Genomic DNA, 23,556 nt, shown 5'->3' on the forward strand with positions numbered 1-23,556 from the left:
TGAGAGGTACAAACTCGCTAACAAACATCTCCCATAACTGGCCATAACTGACAGTAAGCATAATCACAACACATATTGAACAGGGTTGCTACAATATGATAACATAAAACTTAACTTTAAGTACACACATTCAACAGCAGGCTACAGTATGGTGGCTTGAATCAGTGGGACTGTTTGCCTGTAACCAATGCCTTGAACCTGGGCACAAAAGGTGTGATTGCCAGGCGGAGGCACTGACCCAAGTGTTCACTGGTCAAACTGCTGCTGTAGGAGTTTTTCACAATGTTCATCGTGGACAATCCAGATTCACATCGATATGTGGAACCAGACATGGTGAGCACATGACTGGCCGCCTTCTGAAGGTTTAGACCTCACAGTCACAAACTTTGAAAAACAGGTACAAATTGGTAATTGGGCTAAAGAAAAAACAGATGAGTTTATAGGAAATATACAGCTTGACAAGGTGGATAAATTGTTGTGTGACCTAGATAACATGTCAGTGGACGAAATAACAAAGGAGGTTTGCGGTATTATGATTAACAGTGCGAAGATTACATTTCCTAAATAAATGAGAAAGCAGAGAAAAATACCGAAATCCTGTAAAAAAGCAGTGTGGTTTAATAAGGAATGCAGACAAAAAAGACAAGAATATCTAAAAGTTAAGAAAATGCATAATACACATAGAAGTGTGGTCAGTGCTGAATGTGTAAGGTCAAAAAGTAAAGAGTATAAGAAAGAGTTATATAAAGCACGGAGGGCCTATAGGAATAAATTTAGTGGAGAGTTGATGAGTATAAAGTCTAAAAACCCAAAGCTCTATTGGAAGATGCTGAATGGCAGTGGTAAAGATAATAAGCATTGTCCAATTTCACCTAAAGATTTCCACGAGCATTTTAAAAGATTGTCTGACTGGGATGCACCGATGAATGAGTTACCTGAAGTTGACTCTAATGGACACATTTTTGACTGTAGTGTCTTAAATGCTAGTTTTACTGAACAAGAAATTAAGGAGGTTATTCTAAAACTAAAATCCGGAAAAGCAGCAGGAATAGACCGAGTCTTGAATGAGTATATTAAAAGCACTGCATGCATTTTTATGCCCCTATATGTCTCCTTGTTTAACAAGATCCTGGACTCTGGTGCTATCCCTGAAGACTGGGTGCTTGGTTTGATTGTGCCAATTTCTAGGAGGAAAGGTGACACCGGGGATTGTAACAATTACAGAGGCATCACACTGTTGAGTTGTCTGGGTAAACTGTTCACAAATGTATTGAACGCAAGGTTATGTAAGTTCTGTGAGGATGATTCTATCCTGAGGGAAACCCAGGCAGGATTTAGAAGGAGTTACTCTACCATTGATCATATCTTTCTACTGAAACACATTGTTGATTTGTATTGTTTTAAAAAGAAAAGGCTGTTTTGTTCTTTCATTGATTACAGTAAGGCGTTTGATACAGTTTGGAGGGATGCACTCTGGTACAAATTGTTAAAAGCTGGTATTAATAGTAAATTCTTGGATGTAGTAATGAGTATGTACAAAAACATCAAGTCATGTGTATTTGTTAATGGTATTAAATCTGAGTTTTTTGCAAGTCTAGCAGGAGTTAGACAGGGTGAAAATGTATCGCCATTGTTGTTTGCATTATTTATCAATCACCTAGAGGACTATCTACTACAGAATGGCTGTCAGCCATTTCTGTATCGGGTCCTTTCCATAATGTTGTCAGACACTTATAATAACAATCTGAGCCAGTCAGTGGCAAAACAAGCACTTTTAGTGGAAGTACATTGACGGTTCATTTGCCCGTCAGATTACATTGCAGCCTGTTTCGCGGCTGTCGGCTGAAGCGATCTCGCTCAATACTGGAACAATTTCAAAAATTGTTGTCCCCATTAGTTACTTACACACCCGCAGTTGGGAAAATAGGGTCCAGGTTGAAAAATACCGAAGTTACCCTTTAAGGGGGTTTTGATGGGGTCTCCTTCATTAATAACTCCCTTAATTCAATTTTGCAGATTTTGCCTGAGTAAAGGGGTGAATAATAATTTAAATGTAATGTAATTTTAATAAGGGGTTACTGGTTTGTAGAGCTAGCTGACATTGTATGCTATGACTGTAGTCGACTTAAAGTCTTTCAAATCATGCAACTGTTGCTTGATGGCGTTCGCAGTGCCATCATATCCAACATTTGTTGTCTTTGTGGCCAAAAAGAACATTCTGTTTTATTTGTGACTTTAAGTGGAAGACGGATAAACACTAGTTAGGTTGTAATCTCCATTCATTTCATTGGTGAAATATGCAGGAAGTCTCAGAACTAGTCTGAATGTTCAGATACATGTTATGTTTCTGTTAATACACTGTGTACAAAACATCACAACCTCCACAAAACTGAGGTTCACACAAAAGCCTTTTGGAACTTTAAAGTCTCAGTTGTCCCTCAGGATTAAAAGTCCTTCTCTCTGTATAAACCTGGTTAGTGAATCTGTTGGATAGAGCAGGTGTTAATAGTATTTTGTACATTCATACATTCAGCAGGGCTGTTAGAATCTTAGTCTTGTTTTACCAATGTGACACTGATATTTCCTGATGAGACAGGAATGAAATCAAATTAGATTCTGCCTTCTTCCCTGAGACTGTTGATTAATGATCTATCTCTCTCTCTCTCTATCCCCCCCCCCCTCCCTCTCTCTCTGTCAGTATCAAGCCAGTAGTCTACATTCACAGTCACTTACTGGCGAGGCAGCAGGCTATTTCCAACATGAAAAGGTATTGTAGCAAACACTTTTCATTACAGTTTATAGAGTATTATTCTTCAACCTGTTAATGTTTACTGTTGATTGATTTAACTGTAATAAGACAATCATACAGAATAAGCCTCTGTTTGTCATTAGGAGGGTGAAACTCACTGTTTCAGTTTGAAACATAAAACACTTTGTGACAGTTTGTAAACACATCAGTGTTTGAGTGTTAACGTTAACGTCCTGAACATGTAAATTAGTTGTAACATTTTTAATCCTGTTTTAATCAGAGCAGGAAGGCTCTTTGGTTCACTGTAGACGATGAGGTTAAACTTCACCATGTGATAGATGCGTCATAAAACTACTTCCTGATTCTCTGCCACAGACTTCAGATTGGACTCTGATCCTGATGTTATTTTATATGGGCTGGTTGTTCATGTTTATTCAGGTCAAGACCTGTATCAAAATGATATTGATATGTTATCTGATCATCTTTCCATGCAGTTACTTTATATTTCAATAAAAGCAGGAGCGATGAAATACATGCTGCTTAATGCACTTCATAGACTTTCACTGTATCAACACTGTTTCTATTACAACACATACTCTTAAAGGTTTATTCCACTAAAACACTGCTGCTCCTACTACTGCTCTGTAAACATTTAAAGGCAGATGCCACTACACTACTTCTACTACTACTTCTACTATTAAAGGCATATTCCACTGAAACACTACTTCAGCATACTTCAACATATTTATATTTTAAAGCGCTATGACTAGTGCTACGACTACTCATATTTTTAAAAGGTGTACTGCACTTAAACACTATTTCAACTACAAGTCATACTTTCAATGTATATTCTGATAGAACTCTGTTCCTGCTACTAAACTGTTTTTAAGATACTTTTATTGCTACATATTGATCTATGGAGTTGAATGTAGCAGAGTCAAAAGTGAAATCTGGTGGTCAAATTGTAAACAACTTTAAAAATTAACTCAGTTAAAAAATTCAGCTCTTAAACTGTCATACTGAAGCAAGCACACTTAAAAAAAATATTCCAAAAATGTGAACTCTTCTAGTTATTATTATTCTTTCATGCACCTTTTAGGACATAAATGCAGCTTGTATCAGTGAAGCTAGCAATGCCATTCAACCTTTCAAATGTTCACCATATTATATTTACAATTAGCACTATTTTAGGTGTCCAGATTGACTTCCTTCATGGATGAGTGTATCAGTACAATACGCCTTAATCACAAAAAAAAAAGTAAGTCAACAAATAAAGGAGGGCAAAGGTCAAAGCTGCAGTGACCTTACAATTTTCCTGTTAACCTGGAACAATCATGTCAGAGAGAGTAGGATAAGAGTTAAGGAGAGAGAGAGAGGGATTTTATTAAGAGAGCCAATAGCATGAGGAGAGAGGAGACGTAATTCAGTGGGAAGGGGGCAGCTTTCTTCTTCTTCTTCTTCTTATCATTATTATTATTATTATTTTGGTGTGCTGATACTTTCTGTGTTTAGACCTAGCTGGTAGTTCTTGGGTCTCCACCTGCTGCTGTGGCTGCTTCATTAAAAAGTGAATGTCCTGCCTTAGTGTTCTTCTTCTCTGTCTACCAGGATCCAGCAGGAGAGACCAGACTCTCCTCAACCCAGCTGTGTGTCCATGAAGAGTGACCGGTCAAAGCATGCCGATATTAATTTTAAAGATGAACACCATTCTTCTGAAAAGATGTAAGTTGTTACTAGCATTAAAATGTTACTGTATTCATGCTTTAACTATTACTAATGCAGAGAACATTTGCTGAGCATGCATGCTCTTTTTCAGCATCACTCTTCTTCACATACATACAGTAATATATTCATACCTAGGAGCTGCCCAGTATAACCAGTCTGTTACTGTTAGACACTGGGAGCTGCCCAGTATCTCCACAGTCTTCTACTGTTGGCCACTAAGAACTCCACTGGAGCAATTTGGGGCTTCAGTTTCTTGAACTTTGGAGGAAGTTGTGGAGGGAGGGAAGAGTGTTTCTCATTTACTCTCCAGCAACTGTCAACCTGCTGGTCAAAAGCCTGTCTGTCTAACCTTTTTCTACCATCAGTCCTGCTTTGTCCATCCTGTGTTTCTATCAGGATCCAGCAGGACAGACCTGTTTGTCATTAGGAGGGTGAAACTCACTGTTTCAGTTTGAAACATAAAACACTTTGTGACAGTTTGTGAACACATCAGTGTTTAAGTGTTAACGTTAACGTCCTCAACATGTAAATGAGTTGTAACATTTTGAATCCTGTTTTAATCAGAGCAGGAAGGCTCTTTGGTTCACTGTAGACGATGAGGTTAAACTTCACCATTTGATAGATGCATCATAAAACTACTTCCTGATTCTCTGCCACAGACTTCAGATTGGACTCTGATCCTGATGTTATTTTATATGGGCTGGTTGTTCATGTTTATTCAGGTCAAGACCTGTATCAAAATGATATTGATATGTTATCTGATCATCTTTCCATGCGGTTACTTTATATTTCAATAAAAGCAGGAGCGATGAAATACATGCTGCTTAATGCACTTCATAGACTTTCACTGTATCAACACTGTTTCTATTACAACACATACTCTTCAAGGTTTATTCCACTAAAACACTGCTGCTCCTACTACTGCTCTGTAAACATTTAAAGGCACATTCCACTTAAACACTACTTCTACTATTAAAGGCATATTCCGCTGAAATACTTCAGCATACTTCAACATATTTATAATTTTAATGGTATACTCCACTAAAGTGCTATGACTAGTTCTACCACTACTCATATTTTTAAAGGTGTACTGCACTTAAACACTATTTCAACTACAAGTCATACTTTTAATGTATATTCTGCTAGAACTCTGTTCCTGCTACTACACTGTTTTTAAGATACTTTTATTGCTACATATTGATCTATGGAGTTGAATGTAGCAGAGTCAAAAGTGAAATCCGGTGGTCAAATTGTAAACAACTTTAAAAATTAACTCAGTTAATAAATTCAGCCGTTTAACTGTCATTCTGAAGCAAGCACACTTAAAAAAATCTTCCAAAAAATTTGAACTCTTCTAGTTATTGTTCTTCTTTATTTTTAGGAAATAAATGCAGCTTGTATCGGTGAAGCTAGCAAAGGTCAAGGCTGCAGTGACCTTACAATATTCCTGTTAACCTGGAACAATCATGTAAGAGAGAGCAGGATAAGAGTTAAGGAGAGAGAGAGGGATTTTATTAAGAGAGCCAATAGCATGAGGAGAGAGGAGAAAAAATTCAGTGGGAAGAGGGAATCTTTCTTCTTCTTCTTCTTCTTATTGTTATTATTATTATTATTATTATTATTATTATTATTATTATTATTATTATTATCATTATTATCATTATTGTTATTATTATTTTGGTGTGCTGACACTTTTTGTGTTTAGACCTAGCTGGTAGTTCTTGGGTATCCCCCATCAGTCCTGCTTTGTCGATCCTGTGTTTCTATCAGGATCCAGCAGGACAGACCAGACTCTCCTGTACCCAGCTGTGTGTCCATGAAGAGTGACCGGTCTATGTGTATCCCTATTCTGCTCAAACATGGACACCACTCTATTGATAGAAGTTAAAAATTGGTCTGGCCCTTCATACTGTTAGCCAGTAAACACTCCTGTGTGATGGTGATCCTCTGTGTCTTCCAGTATACCCACAGCATCCCTGATGTATTGTATTGTATGTCAATATAACACACAGCCAGTTTGCTGGCACAGCTTCACAGCAGCCCTCTCCAAAACAACTGGATGGAAACCATTTTGTTACAGTTCCAAAAAGATTAAAAAAAAGACCATAAACCATGACTCCAACAGCAGAATCCAAGTGTTCTGAATCAAAACGATTGCACTGTGGGTCCAAAAGTCCATGTGACATTCTCACTCTGTTTAACTTTTAGTCAATAAACTTTGCAGCACAAAGTAGCTTTGTACCACTTGGTTTCTAAAATAGTCACCAAAAAGCAACTTTTGTTTCAGAGTCATTTTGTTATTCCTGTCTGAAACGTACTTGAATACATGACAAGTTGTATTTATGACTGTAAAACTCAGAAGTACAAGCTGACGAGCAGCACCTGAAGGCAGCAGGAATCTCTGTAGAGCAACCAGAGCTCTGAGAGAGGGAAAAATCTAGGAGATAATGAGGTAAATATTGGACTTTTGGACCCACAGTGCAACTGTTTGGCTTCACAACACTTGCATTCTGCTGTTTGCAGTAATTTTATATCATTTTTTAGCTTGCTGGAACTCTAAAGAAACAGTTGTTTTGGAGAAGGCTGATATGAAGCTGTGCCAGCTAGCTCAGTGTGTAATACTGACATACAAACTTCACCAGTGTTTCAACTGACATGAGGGGGAGAAGATATTGACAACATTTTTATTTGTGGGTGAACTATTCCTTTAAGTGTCCATCACTGTAGAACCTTGAAACATTTGAATCTGTGAGTGAGTGAATCCAAATAAATTCAAGTAAAGTATTTAAAATGTGTGTGTGTGTGTGTGTGTGTGTGTGTGTCCCAGACTCCACCAGAAGAGGTCAGAGATTCCCAGTGGTCAGTCTGCCCAGGAGCATCAAACAGACCTGGACTCCATATTTATGGTGTGTAAACAACACCTTTACTTCACCAACAAGTGAAATATAAAACAAACATTCAGTCTCCATGCAGCACTCTTTAGACCAGTGGACTTTCAGTTTATGCAAGATGGATCTGATGTTATGTTTCATGATTTTAATAAGAAAGTTTAATTCATATGTTATTCTGTTCCAGCTGCTTGAGGAGAACATCGTCACCTTTGTGAAGAATGAGCTGAAAACGTTCCAGAGGGTTCTGAGTCCAGATTACCCAGAATGCTTAGGGAGGCAGAGGGAGGATGAGGAGGTGGTGGACGGTGAGGAGGAAGAGCAGAGGAGCAGAAAGGCTTTTCTGAAGATCACACTGCAGTTCCTGAGGAGGATGAAGCAGGAGGATCTGGCTGACTCTCTGCAGAGCAGTAAGAGGCTTTTAACAGGTTTAACATGATGGAAAAACATTTGCCAAACCTATTGTCACAGCAAACCAAACCCTGGGCAAACTGTGCATGACACTAACCACAGCGTTTGTCTGAGGGCTTCCAGGGCCAGGCTGCCCGTGTATACATGATTACCCGAAAACGCTCAGGAGATAGCCGTAGTTCCAGCTCATGAAACCCGGCCAGCACGCTTCTCCACTCTCGGAATCCGGTTCACCTCGGCGCTCTGTTGACAGTTCATTTAGTTAACACATGAGACTCAGACCAAACTAAACTTAAAACTTTTGGGAGAGGCCAAACACTTCTTGTCCGTGATCTTTTCTTGTCACTCGCAAAACACAGGAGAATTCCCTTGCAATCTCTCGGGACCTGTTTGTCCACTCACCAGTGATGAGCTGAATAGATGCAATGGAGTAGAGATATACAATTACCAGGAAATGTTCACATTTCTCATGTTTACCGAAACATCCACTCATTAACATTATTTGTTCTTTGTTCATTCAGAAACTCTTGCTGCCGTCTGCCAGTGTAAACTCAAATCCAATCTGATGGAGAAGTGTCAGTGTGTGTTTGAGGGGATTGCTAAAGCAGGAAACCCAACACTTCTGAATCAGATCTACACAGAGCTTTACATCACAGAGGGAGGGAGTGGAGAGGTCAATGATGAACATGAGGTCAGACAGATTGAAACTGCATCCAGGAAACCAGCGAGACCAGAAACACCAATCAAATGTGAAGACATCTTTAAACCCTTACCTGGAAGAGATCAACCAACCAGAACATTGATGACAAAGGGAGTGGCTGGCATTGGGAAAACAGTCTTAACACAGAAGTTCACTCTGGACTGGGCTGAAGACAAAGCCAACCAGGATATATGGTTCACATTTCCATTCACTTTCCGAGAGCTGAATCTGCTGAAAGGGAAAAAGTACAGCTTGGTGAAACTTCTTCATCACTTCTTTATTGAGACCAAAGAAGCAGGAATCTGCAGGTTCGACAAGTTCCAGGTTGTGTTTATCTTTGACGGTCTGGATGAGTGTCGACTTCCTCTAGACTTCAAGAACAACGAGATCCTGACTGATGTTACAGAGTCGACCTCAGTGGATGTGCTGCTGACAAACCTCATCAAGGGGAAACTGCTTCCCTCTGCTCACCTCTGGATAACCACACGACCTGCAGCAGCCAATCAGATCCCACCTGAGTGTGTTGACATGGTGACAGAGGTGAGAGGCTTCACTGACCCACAGAAGGAGGAGTACTTCAGGAAGAGATTCAGAGATGAGGAGCAGGCCAGCAGAATCATCTCCCACATCAAGACTTCACGAAGCCTCCACATCATGTGCCACATCCCCGTCTTCTGTTGGATCACTGCTACAGTTCTGGAGCATGTGTTGAAAACCAGTGAGAGAGGAGAGATGCCCAAGACCCTGACTGAGATGTACATCCACTTCCTGGTGGTTCAGTCCAAACAGGGGAATGTCAAGTATCATGGGAGAGCTGAGACAGATCCACCTTGGACTACAGAGAGCAGGAAGATGATTAAATCTCTGGGAAAACTGGCATTTGACCAGCTGGAGAAAGGCAACCTGATCTTCTATGAAGCCGACCTGACAGAGTGTGGCATTGATATCAGAGCAGCCTCAGTGTACTCAGGAGTGTTCACACAGATCTTTAAAGAGGAGTGTGGGCTGTACCAGGACAAGGTGTTCTGCTTTGTCCATCTGAGCATTCAGGAGTTTCTGGCTGCTGTTTATGTCTCTCTGTCATTCATCAACACTGGTGTCAATAAACTGTCAGAACCACAATCAACCTTGCGGTCTAAACTATTCAGAGACAAATCTAAACTAAAACACCTCTACCAGAGTGCTGTGGACAAGGCCTTACAGAGTCCAAATGGACACCTGGACTTGTTCCTCCGCTTCCTCCTGGGCCTTTCACTGGAGACCAATCAGACTCTCCTACGAGGCCTGCTGACACAGACAGGAAGTAACTCAAAGACCAATCAGGAAACAGTCCAGTACGTCCAGGAGAAGATCAGGGAGAATCCCTCTCCAGAGAGAAGCATCAATCTGTTCCACTGTCTGAATGAGCTGAATGACCGTTCTCTAGTGGAGGAGATCCAACAGTACCTGAGATCAGGAAGACTCTCCACAGAGAGACTCTCCTCTGCTCAGTGGTCCGCTCTGGTCTTCATGTTACTGTCATCAGAAGAAGAGCTGGATGTGTTTGACCTGAAGAAATACTCTGCTTCAGAGGAGGCTCTTCTGAGGCTGCTGCCAGTGGTCAAAGCCTCCAATAAAGCTGTGTAAGTGCACAGATAACTGAATAGATTCAATAATGACTTTTATACAGGAGAGAAAAAAGAAATACTTTTAAAGTTGTTGTTCATCACTAATTCTTCCTCAGGCTGAGTGGCTGTCAGCTGTCAGAGAGGAGCTGTGAAGCTTTGGCCTCAGTTCTCAGCTCCCAGTCCTCCAGTCTGAGAGAGCTGGACCTGAGTAACAACGACCTGCAGGATTCAGGAGTGAAGCTGCTGTCTGCTGGACTGGAGAGTCCACACTGTAGACTGGAAACTCTCAGGTCAGGATTACTGTTACTGTTCAACAGACGGCCATTTAAATTCTGCTTTACTTTCAGTCAGGGACACTTGCGTCAAAGGAGTTTAAACCATTTATTGCAAATGGTTATACAGTTGTTTGAGTTGAAAGAAAGCAGCACACCAATATTAAAATAAAAAAGAATATAACAAAAAAGACATCACTTCATTCTCACCAATTTAGTTTTTTGCCATGACTGCTAACATGTTTTGGTATTACACCTTCATCAGAGCCAGGTGTTATACCGAAATGCGCTAGCAGTTTTTTTCAACTCAAACTCTTATCATTGAAGTCCAGCACCCAGCTACAAAGTAGCCTTTTGGAAGAAGCACACCTGTTTCTATTTTGTATTTGGTTATACAGTTGTATTTGGCAGAAAGGCTCTGCTCTTGAGGATGCTTCCCAATGAATCCAAGCAGCATGCATGAGATTACACAACATCCTATGTACAGACAATAACAGGAGGTGGAGGGAGCTTTGCAGCAACCAGGTCTCTAGCAGAAGTGGCATCAATGAACAGCAGAGTGAGAGTGTGAGCTGACAGATTCAACCTCCTCATTGACTTGTTTGAATGTGATTGATTGAGAGTCAGCTGGTACTGATCAGCTGGAGAGTTATTTGGATGAAACAGCTGATCAGCTGGGCACAGCACGACTACAGTGTTCTGCTTGAACTAATGATATTCCATCAAAGGTATAGTTCATCCAAAAATGAAAATAATGGATAATAACCATAAAATGGCTCCATGCAGCACGTCCAGCATAATGCAAGTCTCGGGAAGCCAAATGATCCCAAAGTGACTTGAAAAGACCGACCATTATTCAGCTGAAATCGCCACTGTAGCTGTTATTTCAAAATGAGGTAGGTAAGACTAGTTCGAATTAGCAAAAACAAGACTTCCGGTTTGGCCGTTTAGCCTTCAAAATAAAAGCGTGAGATCTGAAAATAGGTAGAAATACTGTTTTAAACCAATTACTTTATATTTATCTGTCAAATTCAGTAAATCGTCACCCATATTAATGTTTGATGTCCACTTTAGTCTCTATTCTGTACGTATTCTGCACATTGTAATCGTTTATAGTTAAAAATGCCACATCTTATGGCATGTTTCATTATTATTATGACATAAAACATCAAACATTAATATGGGTGCTCACTTATTGAATTTGACGATTAAATACAAAGTAATTGGTTTAAAACAGTAATTCTACCTATTTAAAAATGTCACGCTTTTATTTTGGAGGCTAAACGGCCAAACCGGAAGTCTTGTTTCTGCTAATTCGAGCTAGTCTTACCTATCGAGGCCGGGTCCGCACATTTTGAAATAACAGCTACAGTGGCGATTTCAGCTAAATAATGGTGTAAATGTCGGTATTTTCAAGTCACTTCGGGATCGTTTGACTTCAGGAGACTTGCATTATGCTGGACGAGCTGCATGGAGCCATTTTATGGTAATTTTCGGTTATTTTTTTTAACTATGAAGTCAGGTCAAGTCAGGTCCCCAGCAACTTCAGTTGTTTTGTTTTGGCCTAACAGCCAGTGAGTTATGGCCATTTTAAAGTTAGAATATTGCTATACAGCCACGTGTAGGCTAAATGCCACCAAACTTTCCAAGTTACCTTCAGCAATCTACCGACACCACCAAGTGTCCACCAAATTTGCTTAAGATAGAATAAAGCCTTCAGTTTTTGTAAAATAAGTCACACCCACAACAATGGCAACCAACTGTGGCCGAATGGTATGGAATATCAAAAATAAATTTTCCATAACTTCCATCCATAACTTTTATTAGGGGCAGTCCAGACATGCTGTGTGTCAAATTAGGTGAAAGTCAAAACGGCGGAAAACAAATAGATTTGGCATGAAGACTTGTATTGGCAAAGTTGTTTGTCATGACCAGATGAATCTTTTGACATCCATTTCATATCTATAGGTAAATTAGAGCAAGAGATCTCTACATTTTAATTGTCAGATTTTTGAATTGTAACTATAGCACCTTCTGATGTCTGATTGCTTCCAAACTTTACACATTCCCATTAAATTATTTGCTGATTGACCAATGCTAACTTTGTCTAATTGATGCTGAAAGCTGATTGGCTGATGGTATGTTATACAATCAGCCAATCAGCTTTCACCATACCCTATATGTTGGGCCTTTGTGCAAAAAGAAGTGTGCAAAATGTCAAGTGTTCAGACTTGAAGACAATGAATTATGAATGAATTATGGCCATTTCAATTTATGATGTTGCTATAGCGCCACTGAGGGAAGCAACTTAAATAGCAAACCACTACACAGGACAGAGGACAGGTGAACACAGTAAACTTGAAGGGGGGGGGGAGGGGTCCACTGAGCCTCAGTCACGGCGAGATGGAGTTTAATATTTGAGATATTTCTGACAGGAATTAATTTCTATGTTGTTTAATAATAATAATTTCAGTCTGTAATAGTCTTTCACTGATTTCAATTCAACTTCTCTCGATGCGGTTTCTCTCTCTCTCGCTCTCTCAGGTTGCGATGCCTGATAACTACGTTTTCCACGGAATAAACATCTTTGTTTGGACAATAAAGTGAACGATGACACACCTGTTGCTATGCAGATGTTCATTCAGGATTTGAAGGGATGCTTGTAGTAGCGTGACTCGCCGCCTCTGGAAACTCATGTACAAACTTTTAAACTAAACGTTGTCGATGTCAAATGAAGACAGATTCAGCAGCTGCATGGCTGATTTCTCACCTCAGATGTTTTCAGAAACACATTTCGGTGAACTATTTTCATAATATAAGAGAAAGATTCCAAACGAGCCGCCATGTTTTTCCAGTTTGAAATCCGGGGGCAGAAACACACCATGACAGTGCAAACAACACAATATCATGTATACCACCATGACTGTGTAGGTCTTGATGCCACTTCTCATGCGACTTTCAACAAAGTGTGTGCGTGTGCGTGTGCGTGTGCGTGTGCGTGTGCGTCTGCGTGTGCGTGTGCGTCTGCGTCTGCGTCTGCGTCTGCGTCTGCGTGCGCAGGCTGTCAGGCTGTCAGCTCACAGAGGAAGGCTGTGCTTCTCTGGCCTCAGCTCTGAGCTCCAACCCCTCCCATCTGAGAGAGCTGGACCTGAGCTACAATCATCCAGGAGCCTCAGGAGTGAAGCTGCTCTCTGCTGGACTGGAGGATCCACACTGGAGACTGGACTCTCTCAGGTATGGAGAGGCAACGTCTGCTAGAAGGCTGAGAGTCACACACATTTTCTCTGTCACACTGACAAGCTGAGGAATACTGTTTCATGTTTAATGGTGGATATGAGTGGAAATCATTCATAGGGAAGGTTTTTAAATGTTTCCATCATCAAAGAGAATCTGCTGGTCTGACTTTGTTTATTCCTCCAGTGTGGACCATGGTGGAGTGCAGTGGTTGAAACCAGGTGTGAGAAAGTGTAAGTGTGTATTTAGTTTGATTCATGAAAACAAAGCAGCAAACACTCAACTATTGAGATGGAAAGCCCATCTACACCACAGTATGTGACATCCATTCATAACATCATGTGTTATAATAAGAAAGTAATTGTCATACTGTCAATAAATCAACAAATAACCAGAACAGGTGTATTAGATGAGAAACTGTTTATGTCAAACTCCCTGTATGTCTTGTACGTGGCTGATCTGAACAAAATTGCCCTCGTATGTGGACAATAAAGACATTCTATTCTATTCTATTCTATTTTATTTTATTCTATTCTATTCTAACCTGCTGCTGTATTGTGTCTTGTTCTCCATCAGATGCCTGTGAACTCACACTGGACCCAAACACAGCACACAGAGAGCTCCTCCTGTCTGAAGACAACAGAAAGGTGACAGAGGTGAGAGAGGAGCAGCCATATCCTGATCACCCAGAGAGATTTGACTTCTGGAAACAGCTGCTGTGTAGAAATGGTCTGACTGGTCGCTGTTACTGGGAGGTCAAGAGGGAAGGAGAGGTTTCTATAGGACTGACTTACAGAGGAATCAGCAGGAGAGGAGAGGGTGCTGACTGCAGCCTTGGAGGGAATGAAAAGTCCTGGAGTCTGATCTGCTATGATAACAGATACTCTGTCTGTCACAATAACAGATCAACAGTCATACCTTCCCTCTCCTCCTCTGACTCTAACAGAGTAGCAGTGTATCTGGACTGGCCTGCTGGCTCTCTGTCCTTCTACACAGTTTCCTCTGACACACTGATCCACATCCACACCTTCCAGTCCACATTCACTGAACCACTCTACCCTGGGTTCTGGTTGTGGTCTGGGTCTGGTTCCTCAGTGTCTCTGTGTCAGATAGAGGATGGAGAGAGAAAAACTCACACTACTGACCAAAGACAGCTGCTGAAACGATAGTTCACTCTGGACAGGATCACACACACACACACACACACGCACACACACCTACAGCTTAATGTGAGAATAATGTTTGTATTTTAATTTAAATTTTTAGATTAGAATTGCCCTAAAATAAACCAATATCTTGTTCTGTTGTTTTATAAGTTGTGAGTCATTTCATCTTAAAATCAAGGAAAATATCAAATTGTCTTAAGTGTGACATCATTTTCTGGCCCAAATAAGGTATTCTGGCCCCGCCCCCTTTCAGTCTTAGGTGAGAATGAATAGAGCTGTAAAATGATGATGATGACTTTTTTCTGTTTTCCATGCTTCTTCTATTCTGCATTTTTTTATTACTTTTTATTATTTACTTAAACTGCAATGAAAAAAAAAAAATCTGCAGCCAGACACTTAGCATTCAGCATTTCATGGCTTTGTGAGGAGAACACAACATCCACACCATGGTTGTCAGCAAAATATTTTTAAAACTTTAGTAACGTGTTAAAATATGTAATAACTTCATCATATGTCATTTCTACTTACATTATTTCACCCATTTCAAGACCAGAACGATTTGTAAATGGCATCCAAAAATCCATTTCATTTTATTCTTCGGTGGGAAAAATTGGATCTAAGTGAGAAAGCAGCAGCATCATGAGAAACATGAAAGTCACAGAAAAACAACATACAAAAATATAAGAAAGCAAAACAACCAACAATCAAAGTCACATTAAAGAAAGAGCAGAGTCAGATTTTATGTCAAAGTGCTCCAACAGACAAAATCCAGCATTTCATATAGAACCACTTTTCAGTTCTATTTTAGGTACATTTTACTCATGGTACATTCTTTCTTACATGTTATTCTACTCAATTTGACCCATTTTGGAAGCTATACTCCCAAAACACAGGCCGATTTTACCTCAGAAAACAAAGCAGCAGAAACTGAGACAAAACATTTTAGACTGTAAAAAACTCTCTTTAGACCGGCGGAGCGATAACAGTGACAGTGTTGACATGCTCAGAGTTTCCAGCAGCTCTTCTCTGTGTTCAGGTCATATTGTGTTCAGGTCATAATGGCCCTCATTTATGAAACGAACGTACGACAGAAAACTGGGCGTACGGTCATTTCCACGCAAAGCTCGGCATTTATCAATTTGGACGTGAGCGGAGGCTACGATCAAATCTCACTTCAAGTCTCAACTCGTGTACGCAAGTTTTGGAGTCAGCGTGGACTTGCGGTGCAGCAGAGTAAATCTGGCTGAGTCGGAGAATTGTTATTAGACCATATATTCTGACTGGCATCTAAGCATATGCAGCCACATATTCATCACTTAAAAATATGTAGCCTATGGCAAAATATTCTATTTTGTAAAGGCCTACATCGACTATGTGTCATACAGCCTATCCCTAACGTAAATAGGTATTTTCATATTGTTTGCAATTAACGGTGTTAACAGTTTTCTGGTGATTAATTAAGATTAATTTCTCTTTCATTTTGAGATAGCCTACTTGTTTGAGGTCTGACCATTTTTTCTTCACCTAAATGTAAAGAATTGCGATACAAGCTTTATATTAGGCTACTATTATATATATATAGGCTATAAATATCACGGATGTATAAATTAAATATTCAAACCTCAGCTGGAGTTTGATTGTTGATCGCTGTTGACCGCAGCAGTGATTTCTTTCTATACTGCATTGTTCCGACTTCCTTTGATGACTTTTCAGGCTGCCAAATAGAACTAATTGGGTCAATTGGACTTGGGACGTTAGAGTTTCTATTTCGAGGTCGGAGAAGTTTCTCTTCTTGGACGTATTACGCCTCTCCATGTCGTAAACTCTGGGGGCGAGGCCTCTAAACCGAGAATATTTAGGGGCGTGATATTTAAATGACGATTGTTTTCAGCCTCCACGTTTATCAACGCCCGATCATTTTTATGCTGTGATTGGCGAGATACGAACGTTTCATGAATCACACATGAACCCTGTCGTAAGATGATTTCTGCGCTCGGATCTGCGCTGGTTTCTACGTTAGATTGATAAATGAGGGCCATTGTGTTCAGGTTGTGGATCTGTTCAGGAGGTTTTAGTGGAGTGAGGTCGCACTCTTGTGGGCTGTACTGCTACAGCATGTGTGCAGGTCAGCTGCTTTACTGTAGTTTTATATTGTTGCTCTGCTCTCTGTCTCTGCTGGGAAAATAAAGCAGCTGCATATTGAACATTTTCTGTTTCTGTCTATACAGGAGTAGCATGGTAAATACATGCGGTCGGTATATAGGTAATGTGTGGTGAATCATATTGTGCTGTTGTACTATTATAGACTCTAGAGGGCAGTTTCAGATCAGCAGCTCCCCCTGCTGGACTGACATGGAAAGGACTGGTATAAAACATGATGCACAGTATTCTGGATGCTAGCTCACATCCTGTTAGAGCAGAAGAGCCAATAAACTGTGTAGATGTATTTTCATATCAATATCAGCATTAACCCAGCTAGATAATATTCCCACTGTAACGAACCAAAGATTTTGAGTCCATTATGTTTCAAAGCAAATATCCTGTGAATTTATTTATATTTTATATTTTGGTTTTATTTATTTAAGAATGTCGCTGCCTGTCGTACGGTCCTGTAGATTTATGATATAGCCTGATGTTTTCTATGGTTCATCTGCATGGTAGCTCTATGTGAATGCTGAACTTGGATTATATGGCAGGGGACAGTGACATCATATCCTGTGTATTGAAATAACATTACTCCGCACCATGTATCAGACACATGCATGCAGTTAACGGTAATTTTGATGGAAGTTGGTAAAAAATGTTTAAGTTATAAAGCAGTTAAGTTAAAGAGAGCAGAGCTGCACCGCTGATCCTGTCAGCTGAACCTACTTAAGTTAATGCTCTGAAGATGGAAATTCCAGGCTGTGAATTACAAAGACAAGACACTTTTTGATGCTTAAAGTGCATTCAATACTGACACTTGAATCCATTCACTCAGAATTAAATTTTCATCTTCTGAGTGCTGTTGTGTCAGGATTGTTCTCTTTTTATTTCAACTACAGGATTTGTGTTCTTCTACAACCAGTGTCTTTAATATGCTGCTTCACTTTGGTAGAACATTTCCACTGTTCAGTGATCACTCCTCCACATCAGTCCAGCAGCAGTCTGCCTCCAACATCAGCTGCCCACTGTCACACTGATCCAGCTCTCAGTATTGATCCTGGAAAACAGGCCTAACTACTGTCCAATAAGTCTGATCCAAGACACAGAATGGAATAATATGCTCTAAATCTTCTTTGCCCTGTTTGTAGGATTTTGACACTCTCATTTATGAATTGGGACTCACAGCAGGAAACACTAATGCTCTTCAGCAACAAAGACCTTCATCACTCTTCTTTAAGAAGAGTTACTGTGAGTGCAAGATGAGCTTATAGACAAGTAGCCCAATCACAAGCCAGCATAACAACACAACAACCAATCAGAGAACAGCGCTCGTCCTTTAGCAAAGGTGTTGAACATAATGTAATGCCCAATGGTAGTAAAAATAATAATAATAATGATAATAATAATATTACACTTAATTTTTATAACACATTTCATACAAGGCATGAATGCAGCTCAAGGTGCTTGATAAGTGAACAACAAATTAAACACATAAGGGAGTCAGTGTAAAAAGAAAGCTACAACTCAAACATGAAAGTTGCAACCAACAACAGAAAACAATACAAACATTAAAATACAATAAATGTCAGATAAAATAAAGTGTAAATTAACAAAAAATGTAATCAAAATGGAAGAGTTTAACTTCCTGTCACATGCTCCACCTCAGCAAGACACTTTTTTTTTATATTGCAGCTGCAGTCAGACTGCAGTCAGAGAGAGTGTAGATTTTAGATCTACACAGGCTACAAGCTCAAAATCTTTTTGACTCTTTATTGAGCTCATAGGGATTGCAGGTTCAGCAGCTTGTGATGTTGATAGTGGCTGTGATGATGATGATGCTGATGATAGGAGGGTTTCAGACCTCATTATGGCAGTACATTCTGATGTAAGCCTTCTTACCGCATCATTTGCTTTTGTAGGGCTGAAAAATCCTATGGTTTTAAATCTTGGGTCTAGCAGTGTTGCGAGGGACATGATGCTCATTGACTGTAGGTTGTGAAGCCTCTCTCTTAGTTGCCTCATGAGATTTGCTCCCATTTCCGTTGCCACTGTAGTTGCTGCATTTGGAGTTTCTTCCTTTAGAGATTGTTCCAGCATTTTTAACAGTGGGACAACCTTTGAACCGGAAACTTTCTTCTCTTCTGAGAGATCCACGGTGACATCATTAAATGGAGACAGCAGACAAAGGCACCCACCAATACTGCTGTACTCATCAGATGTCAGTGTGTAAGTTGGCTAAAGCTGCCCCCACTGGCTCTCTGAGCTCCAACAGACGGTGCAGCATGTGGTATGTGCTGTTCCAGCGTGTTTCCACTTCTTGAAGCAGTTTCAGTTTGGGCCTCCCCATTTGCTCTTGAACCTGTGCGAGCTTCTCCTGCAAAAGAATACATTATAGCAATTAACTGAACTGTTACAGCAGCAGTAACACAAACAAAACAAAGCACCATCAAAAAATTATAATAAAGGCAAAGAACATACCTTAGCAGTGGTGCTGCTTCTAAAGTATCTCACCAGCTTCCTTACCTTGGCCCGAATTTCAGAGAGCACAGGAGTCTGGTCAAGAGCGCCCTCTCGGCTCCTGAAACAAGTTTTGGACTCTGTAGGTCCCTGTATTCTCCACATTATTAACAATTCTCTGTCCTCAGGTACTGTTCCACCCTGTCTCAAACATGCATTTAATCCTCTCCTTTAAAAACCCAACCTTGACCACACAGTTCCAAACAATTTTCAACCTATTTCTAAACTCCCGTTTATATCCAAAGTCCTTGTAAAAGTTGTTCTCTCTCAGCTGCTCTCCCACTTGAACCATAATAACATCCTTGACATTTTTCAATCTGGTTTTAGAGCTATGCACAGCACAGAATCTGCACTACTGAAAGTGCTGAATGACCTACTGCTGTTTGTAGATTCAGGTGACTGCCATTTTGCTGCTCTTAGATCTTACAGCGGCCTTTGACACAGTAGAACATGTCATTCTGATTGACCGCCTCCAGCATGTGGTTGGTGTAAATGACACAGCCCTTGACTAGTTTACTTCATACCTCACAAACAGAACTTTTTCAGTAAATCTGGGCACTTTCTCATCCACCTCAGCCAACACCTCAGCAGGTCCCTCAAGTCTCCATTCTAGGTCCTATTCTCTTCTCTCTATGCATGCTTCCCCTTGGTCAAATTATATTTGGTCCTTCAGCCTCTGTCACAACCATAACCAACAACCTTAGCCAGTTGTCTGCTTACGTCAAACCTTTTGGCAAGGGGTATTTTTTGATTCAGGCCTTAACTTTGAAAAACAAATAAACTCAGTTAGATCCAGTTTCTGCCATCTCAGATCAATAGCCAAAATCAAGCCCTTCCTCTCCTTTCTTGACCTGGCGAAAGTTATTCATGCTTTCATTTCCTGCCGCCTTGATTACAGTATTTCAACTCCCTATATTCAGGTATTAGTCAGTCCTCCCTGTCCCGTCTGCAGCTGGTCCAAAATGCTGCTGCAAGGCTTCTTACTGGCACCAGAAAGAGAGAACATATTTCCCCTGTCCTGGCCTCTCTTCACTGGCTTTCACTACGTCAGCGAATTGAGTTTAAGGTTTTACTGTTTGTTTTCAAGGCTCTGAATAGGTTAGCCCCCTCATCTCTGATCTCATGCACCCCAAATTGTCCTGCAGGACTCTCAGGTCATCTGACCAAAAGCTACTGGCTATTCCACGGTCCAGGCTAAAGTGTAAGGGTGATCGTGCTTTTGCAATTGCAGCCCCAAGACTCTGGAACAGCCTCCCCCATAGCATCAGTCACCCCCACTGTTGACACTTTTAAATCCATGTTTTGTTTTGGCCTGTCATTGCATACAACACTAATGTCTGCATCCAAATCATGAGAATATTCAGAGTTTACTTCAGTGAAACACTTGTCAAGTGGCTCATCATTACAGATTGCAGAGAGGTATGTGACCCCTTTTTGGTCTGCTTGATTTGCATGTGCTCTTGATGTGACTGATATGCGGCAATCATCTGCTTTCACAACAATGTGGTCAAAAAACAAATGTGACCAAAAGTGCCCTTGTGAGGCCTCACAACCACTGTGACAAAGTGAGCACAACCTGTATTTCTTTTTTCCGTTTTCACCAACAGGAATTTCAACTGCTTCAGACGGAAATGCAGAATCTCTTAGTACCAATCCATCATCACCTACACAGGACACATGAAGGGTTAAAATATCAGGGCAAGTAATCCAAGATGTTTGTTTCACTGATGCTGAACCACATGCCATACATGTGTTTGGGCCTTTACCTTTAGTGATAGAGTGGTTGAAAAGAGAGCTGAGAGTCAGGTGTAGCTGGTGGTGGTAAGAGAAAAATGGGGCTCTTGTCAGAGAAATTATTATCAAATCGAATGGATTATTATGCTGAGCCATGGACAATTATGAGACTTTCAGTGTTGTTTCTTGTAAAACCTCATGGAGCTTTTTGGGGTTAAATTTTCATCCTGGGTTTTTGACACTTGCTTGGATAAGAATAGCAAATGTTTCTGTCATAGATTACATTTCTGTCACAGAATTAGGCGTTAACAGTTTTAACGTATCTTGCACAACTTTCAGATAAAGTATTGCTTGTAGAGTAGCATTTAGCCAACAATTATTTCTCTATTTGCAAACCAGCATATGCTCTTGCACAATTCCTTTTTATCCTGTCTAGGCTTATCAGGTTCATCAGCCGTTTTGTTGCCCAAGTCCTTATTAGCATCTAACATCTGTGTATCTGTTGCACAAGTTAACCTTGTGTTAGTTGTACAGGTGCTTTTTCCCACGGTGCAGCTGAGAGCATCACAAGGCAAATTCAGGTCAGTCAGTCAGTCAGTCAGTCAGTCAGTGATGCTTAGTGTGATGATGCACTTCGTCAGATGGCCTGTAGAGGGCGGCTTTGACTGTGAGATGCAATGTTTCCCATATAGAGGAACAAAATCAAGTTGGTCAGTGTATAGAAATTGATCTAAATCCATCTCTGATGTGCGCATCACATCATGTCATTTGGAGATGTAGAGACAGCAGACCAGCAGCATTGTACTCAATCCACAGAGTCTCCCAGTGTGAAAACAAAAGTGAAATTTAACATTCCACAATCTGCTCCAAACTTTTGCCAACCGTTAAAACTCTTTAACAGTTGGCAACGTTATTATCTTGTGGTATATAAGAAGCGTTATGGAATTAAGTAATTTAATTGTTGCAGTGCTTCAGTGCATTGAGCACGCACCATGGGTCTGTACAGGATTTGTGCTTGTTTCTTTTTGTTCCATGATTCTTCTGCCTGGGGAAGGACACAATGTGGTTTTGGAGTGTTGCAGGCTATTTTGTCACAAAATTGTCTGGCTAACATTTCGTATAATGGTTTTAAGTGCATTCATCAAGTCTGTGTTTCTCACCCTTCAAAAGCAACACTTTTGTGTTTTTGAACACCTCCTCAACACTGCACAGGTCACCTTTCATTGTAACTGCACAAGTTCTATGTCAAAACACTGCTGCAGTCCTGTACTTTCACTACACACTAACATTTAAGCCCAAGCTGTTTAAGAAAAGTCATGGCAGGCCCTCAAAGTCAGACATACTGTAATACTGTGACATTTTCTGACTAAATTAGACACTGTACAGTTTACCTTTCATTGTAACTGCACAAGTTCTATGTCAAACCACTCCTGCAGACCTGTACATTTAGGCCCCAGTGGTTTAAGAAAAATCATGACATGCCCTTTGTAACATTTGTAAACAACAGTACAATACTAGGGATAAACAGTATGTATTGGCAATGTACATCTTCAGCATTCTGCTGAATTCCACAGAACTGGAAGAAATTGAGGAGATGTGTGATACATGCATTGTACTTGGTAGCAAAAGTAATTCCAGTGGAAGCTGGACTTGCCAGACTGAAGTCAAAAACAGAGAAGCTATCAAAGCTAGAACTATATGATGAAACAATTTGCTATGCATGACATTGATAATGATGAGCCAGTATTCTCATCACAAACGCTGATGGCACAGGTGAAAACAACTACTATGGAGAAATTATTTGAAGCAAACTGTTTTCCAATTTCCTCCCGACCATTCCAATATGGTCAGACCTACTCTCAAGTGATTTGCATAGACTTTCTCATAAGTATCCTTCAAAAACAGACCAAAGTATGAAAAGCACAGCTATTAGTGGGGTGGTGTTCAAAAACACAAAGGTGTTGCTTTTGAAGGGTGAGAAAATAGCCTACAACACAATGTGTCCTTCCCCAGACTGAAGAATCATGAAACAAAAAGAAAAAAGTGCCTGTACAACTAACAAAATCTTTCCAGGTAAATTCAAAGATCTTCTCACTAAATGACAACACAAGGTTAACTTGTGCAACAGATACACAGATGCTAGATGCCAATAAGGACTTGGGCAACAAAGTGGCTGATGAACCTGATAAGCCTAGACAGGATGCTAAAAAGGAATTGTGCAAGAACATGGGTTTGCAAATAGATGAAGAGATAATAATTGTTGGCTAAACGCTACTCTACAAGCAATACTTCATCTGAAAGTTGTGCAAGATACATTAAAACTGTTAACGCCTAATTCTATGACAGTAATGTCATCTATGATAGAAAAAAATGCTATTCTTATCCAAGCAGCTGTCCAAAACCAGGAT

General features: G+C 40.3%; 1 protein-coding gene across 3 annotated transcripts in view; it reads left to right on the forward strand.

The window, feature by feature from the left end:
• LOC139667307 (NLR family CARD domain-containing protein 3-like) overlaps positions 1-15,070 on the forward strand; it is a 42,631-nt gene extending 27,561 nt beyond the window's left edge. Inside the window, exons 4-12 of one of the 3 annotated variants that reach the window (XM_071546756.1) lie at positions 4,358-4,471; positions 6,245-6,340; positions 7,287-7,380; positions 7,550-7,772; positions 8,295-10,095; positions 10,197-10,370; positions 13,413-13,586; positions 13,773-13,819; positions 14,163-15,070. In XM_071546756.1, the coding sequence (XP_071402857.1) occupies positions 4,358-4,471; positions 6,245-6,340; positions 7,287-7,380; positions 7,550-7,772; positions 8,295-10,095; positions 10,197-10,370; positions 13,413-13,586; positions 13,773-13,819; positions 14,163-14,755 (3,316 nt within the window). In that variant the 3' untranslated portion in view covers positions 14,756-15,070. The remainder of the gene's footprint in view (positions 1-4,357; positions 4,472-6,244; positions 6,341-7,286; positions 7,381-7,549; positions 7,773-8,294; positions 10,096-10,196; positions 10,371-13,412; positions 13,587-13,772; positions 13,820-14,162) is intronic. The other 2 variants (XM_071546759.1, XM_071546757.1) reach the window with 2 other exon arrangements.
• Positions 15,071-23,556: the final 8,486 nt, after the last annotated feature.

The sequence above is a fragment of the Centroberyx affinis genome, unplaced genomic scaffold (assembly GCF_046629955.1).
Source record: "Centroberyx affinis isolate AG114_WGS23_722 - 3 ecotype Tasmania unplaced genomic scaffold, CSIRO-AGI_Caff_v1 ptg005443l_1, whole genome shotgun sequence".
NCBI lineage: Eukaryota > Metazoa > Chordata > Actinopteri > Beryciformes > Berycidae > Centroberyx > Centroberyx affinis.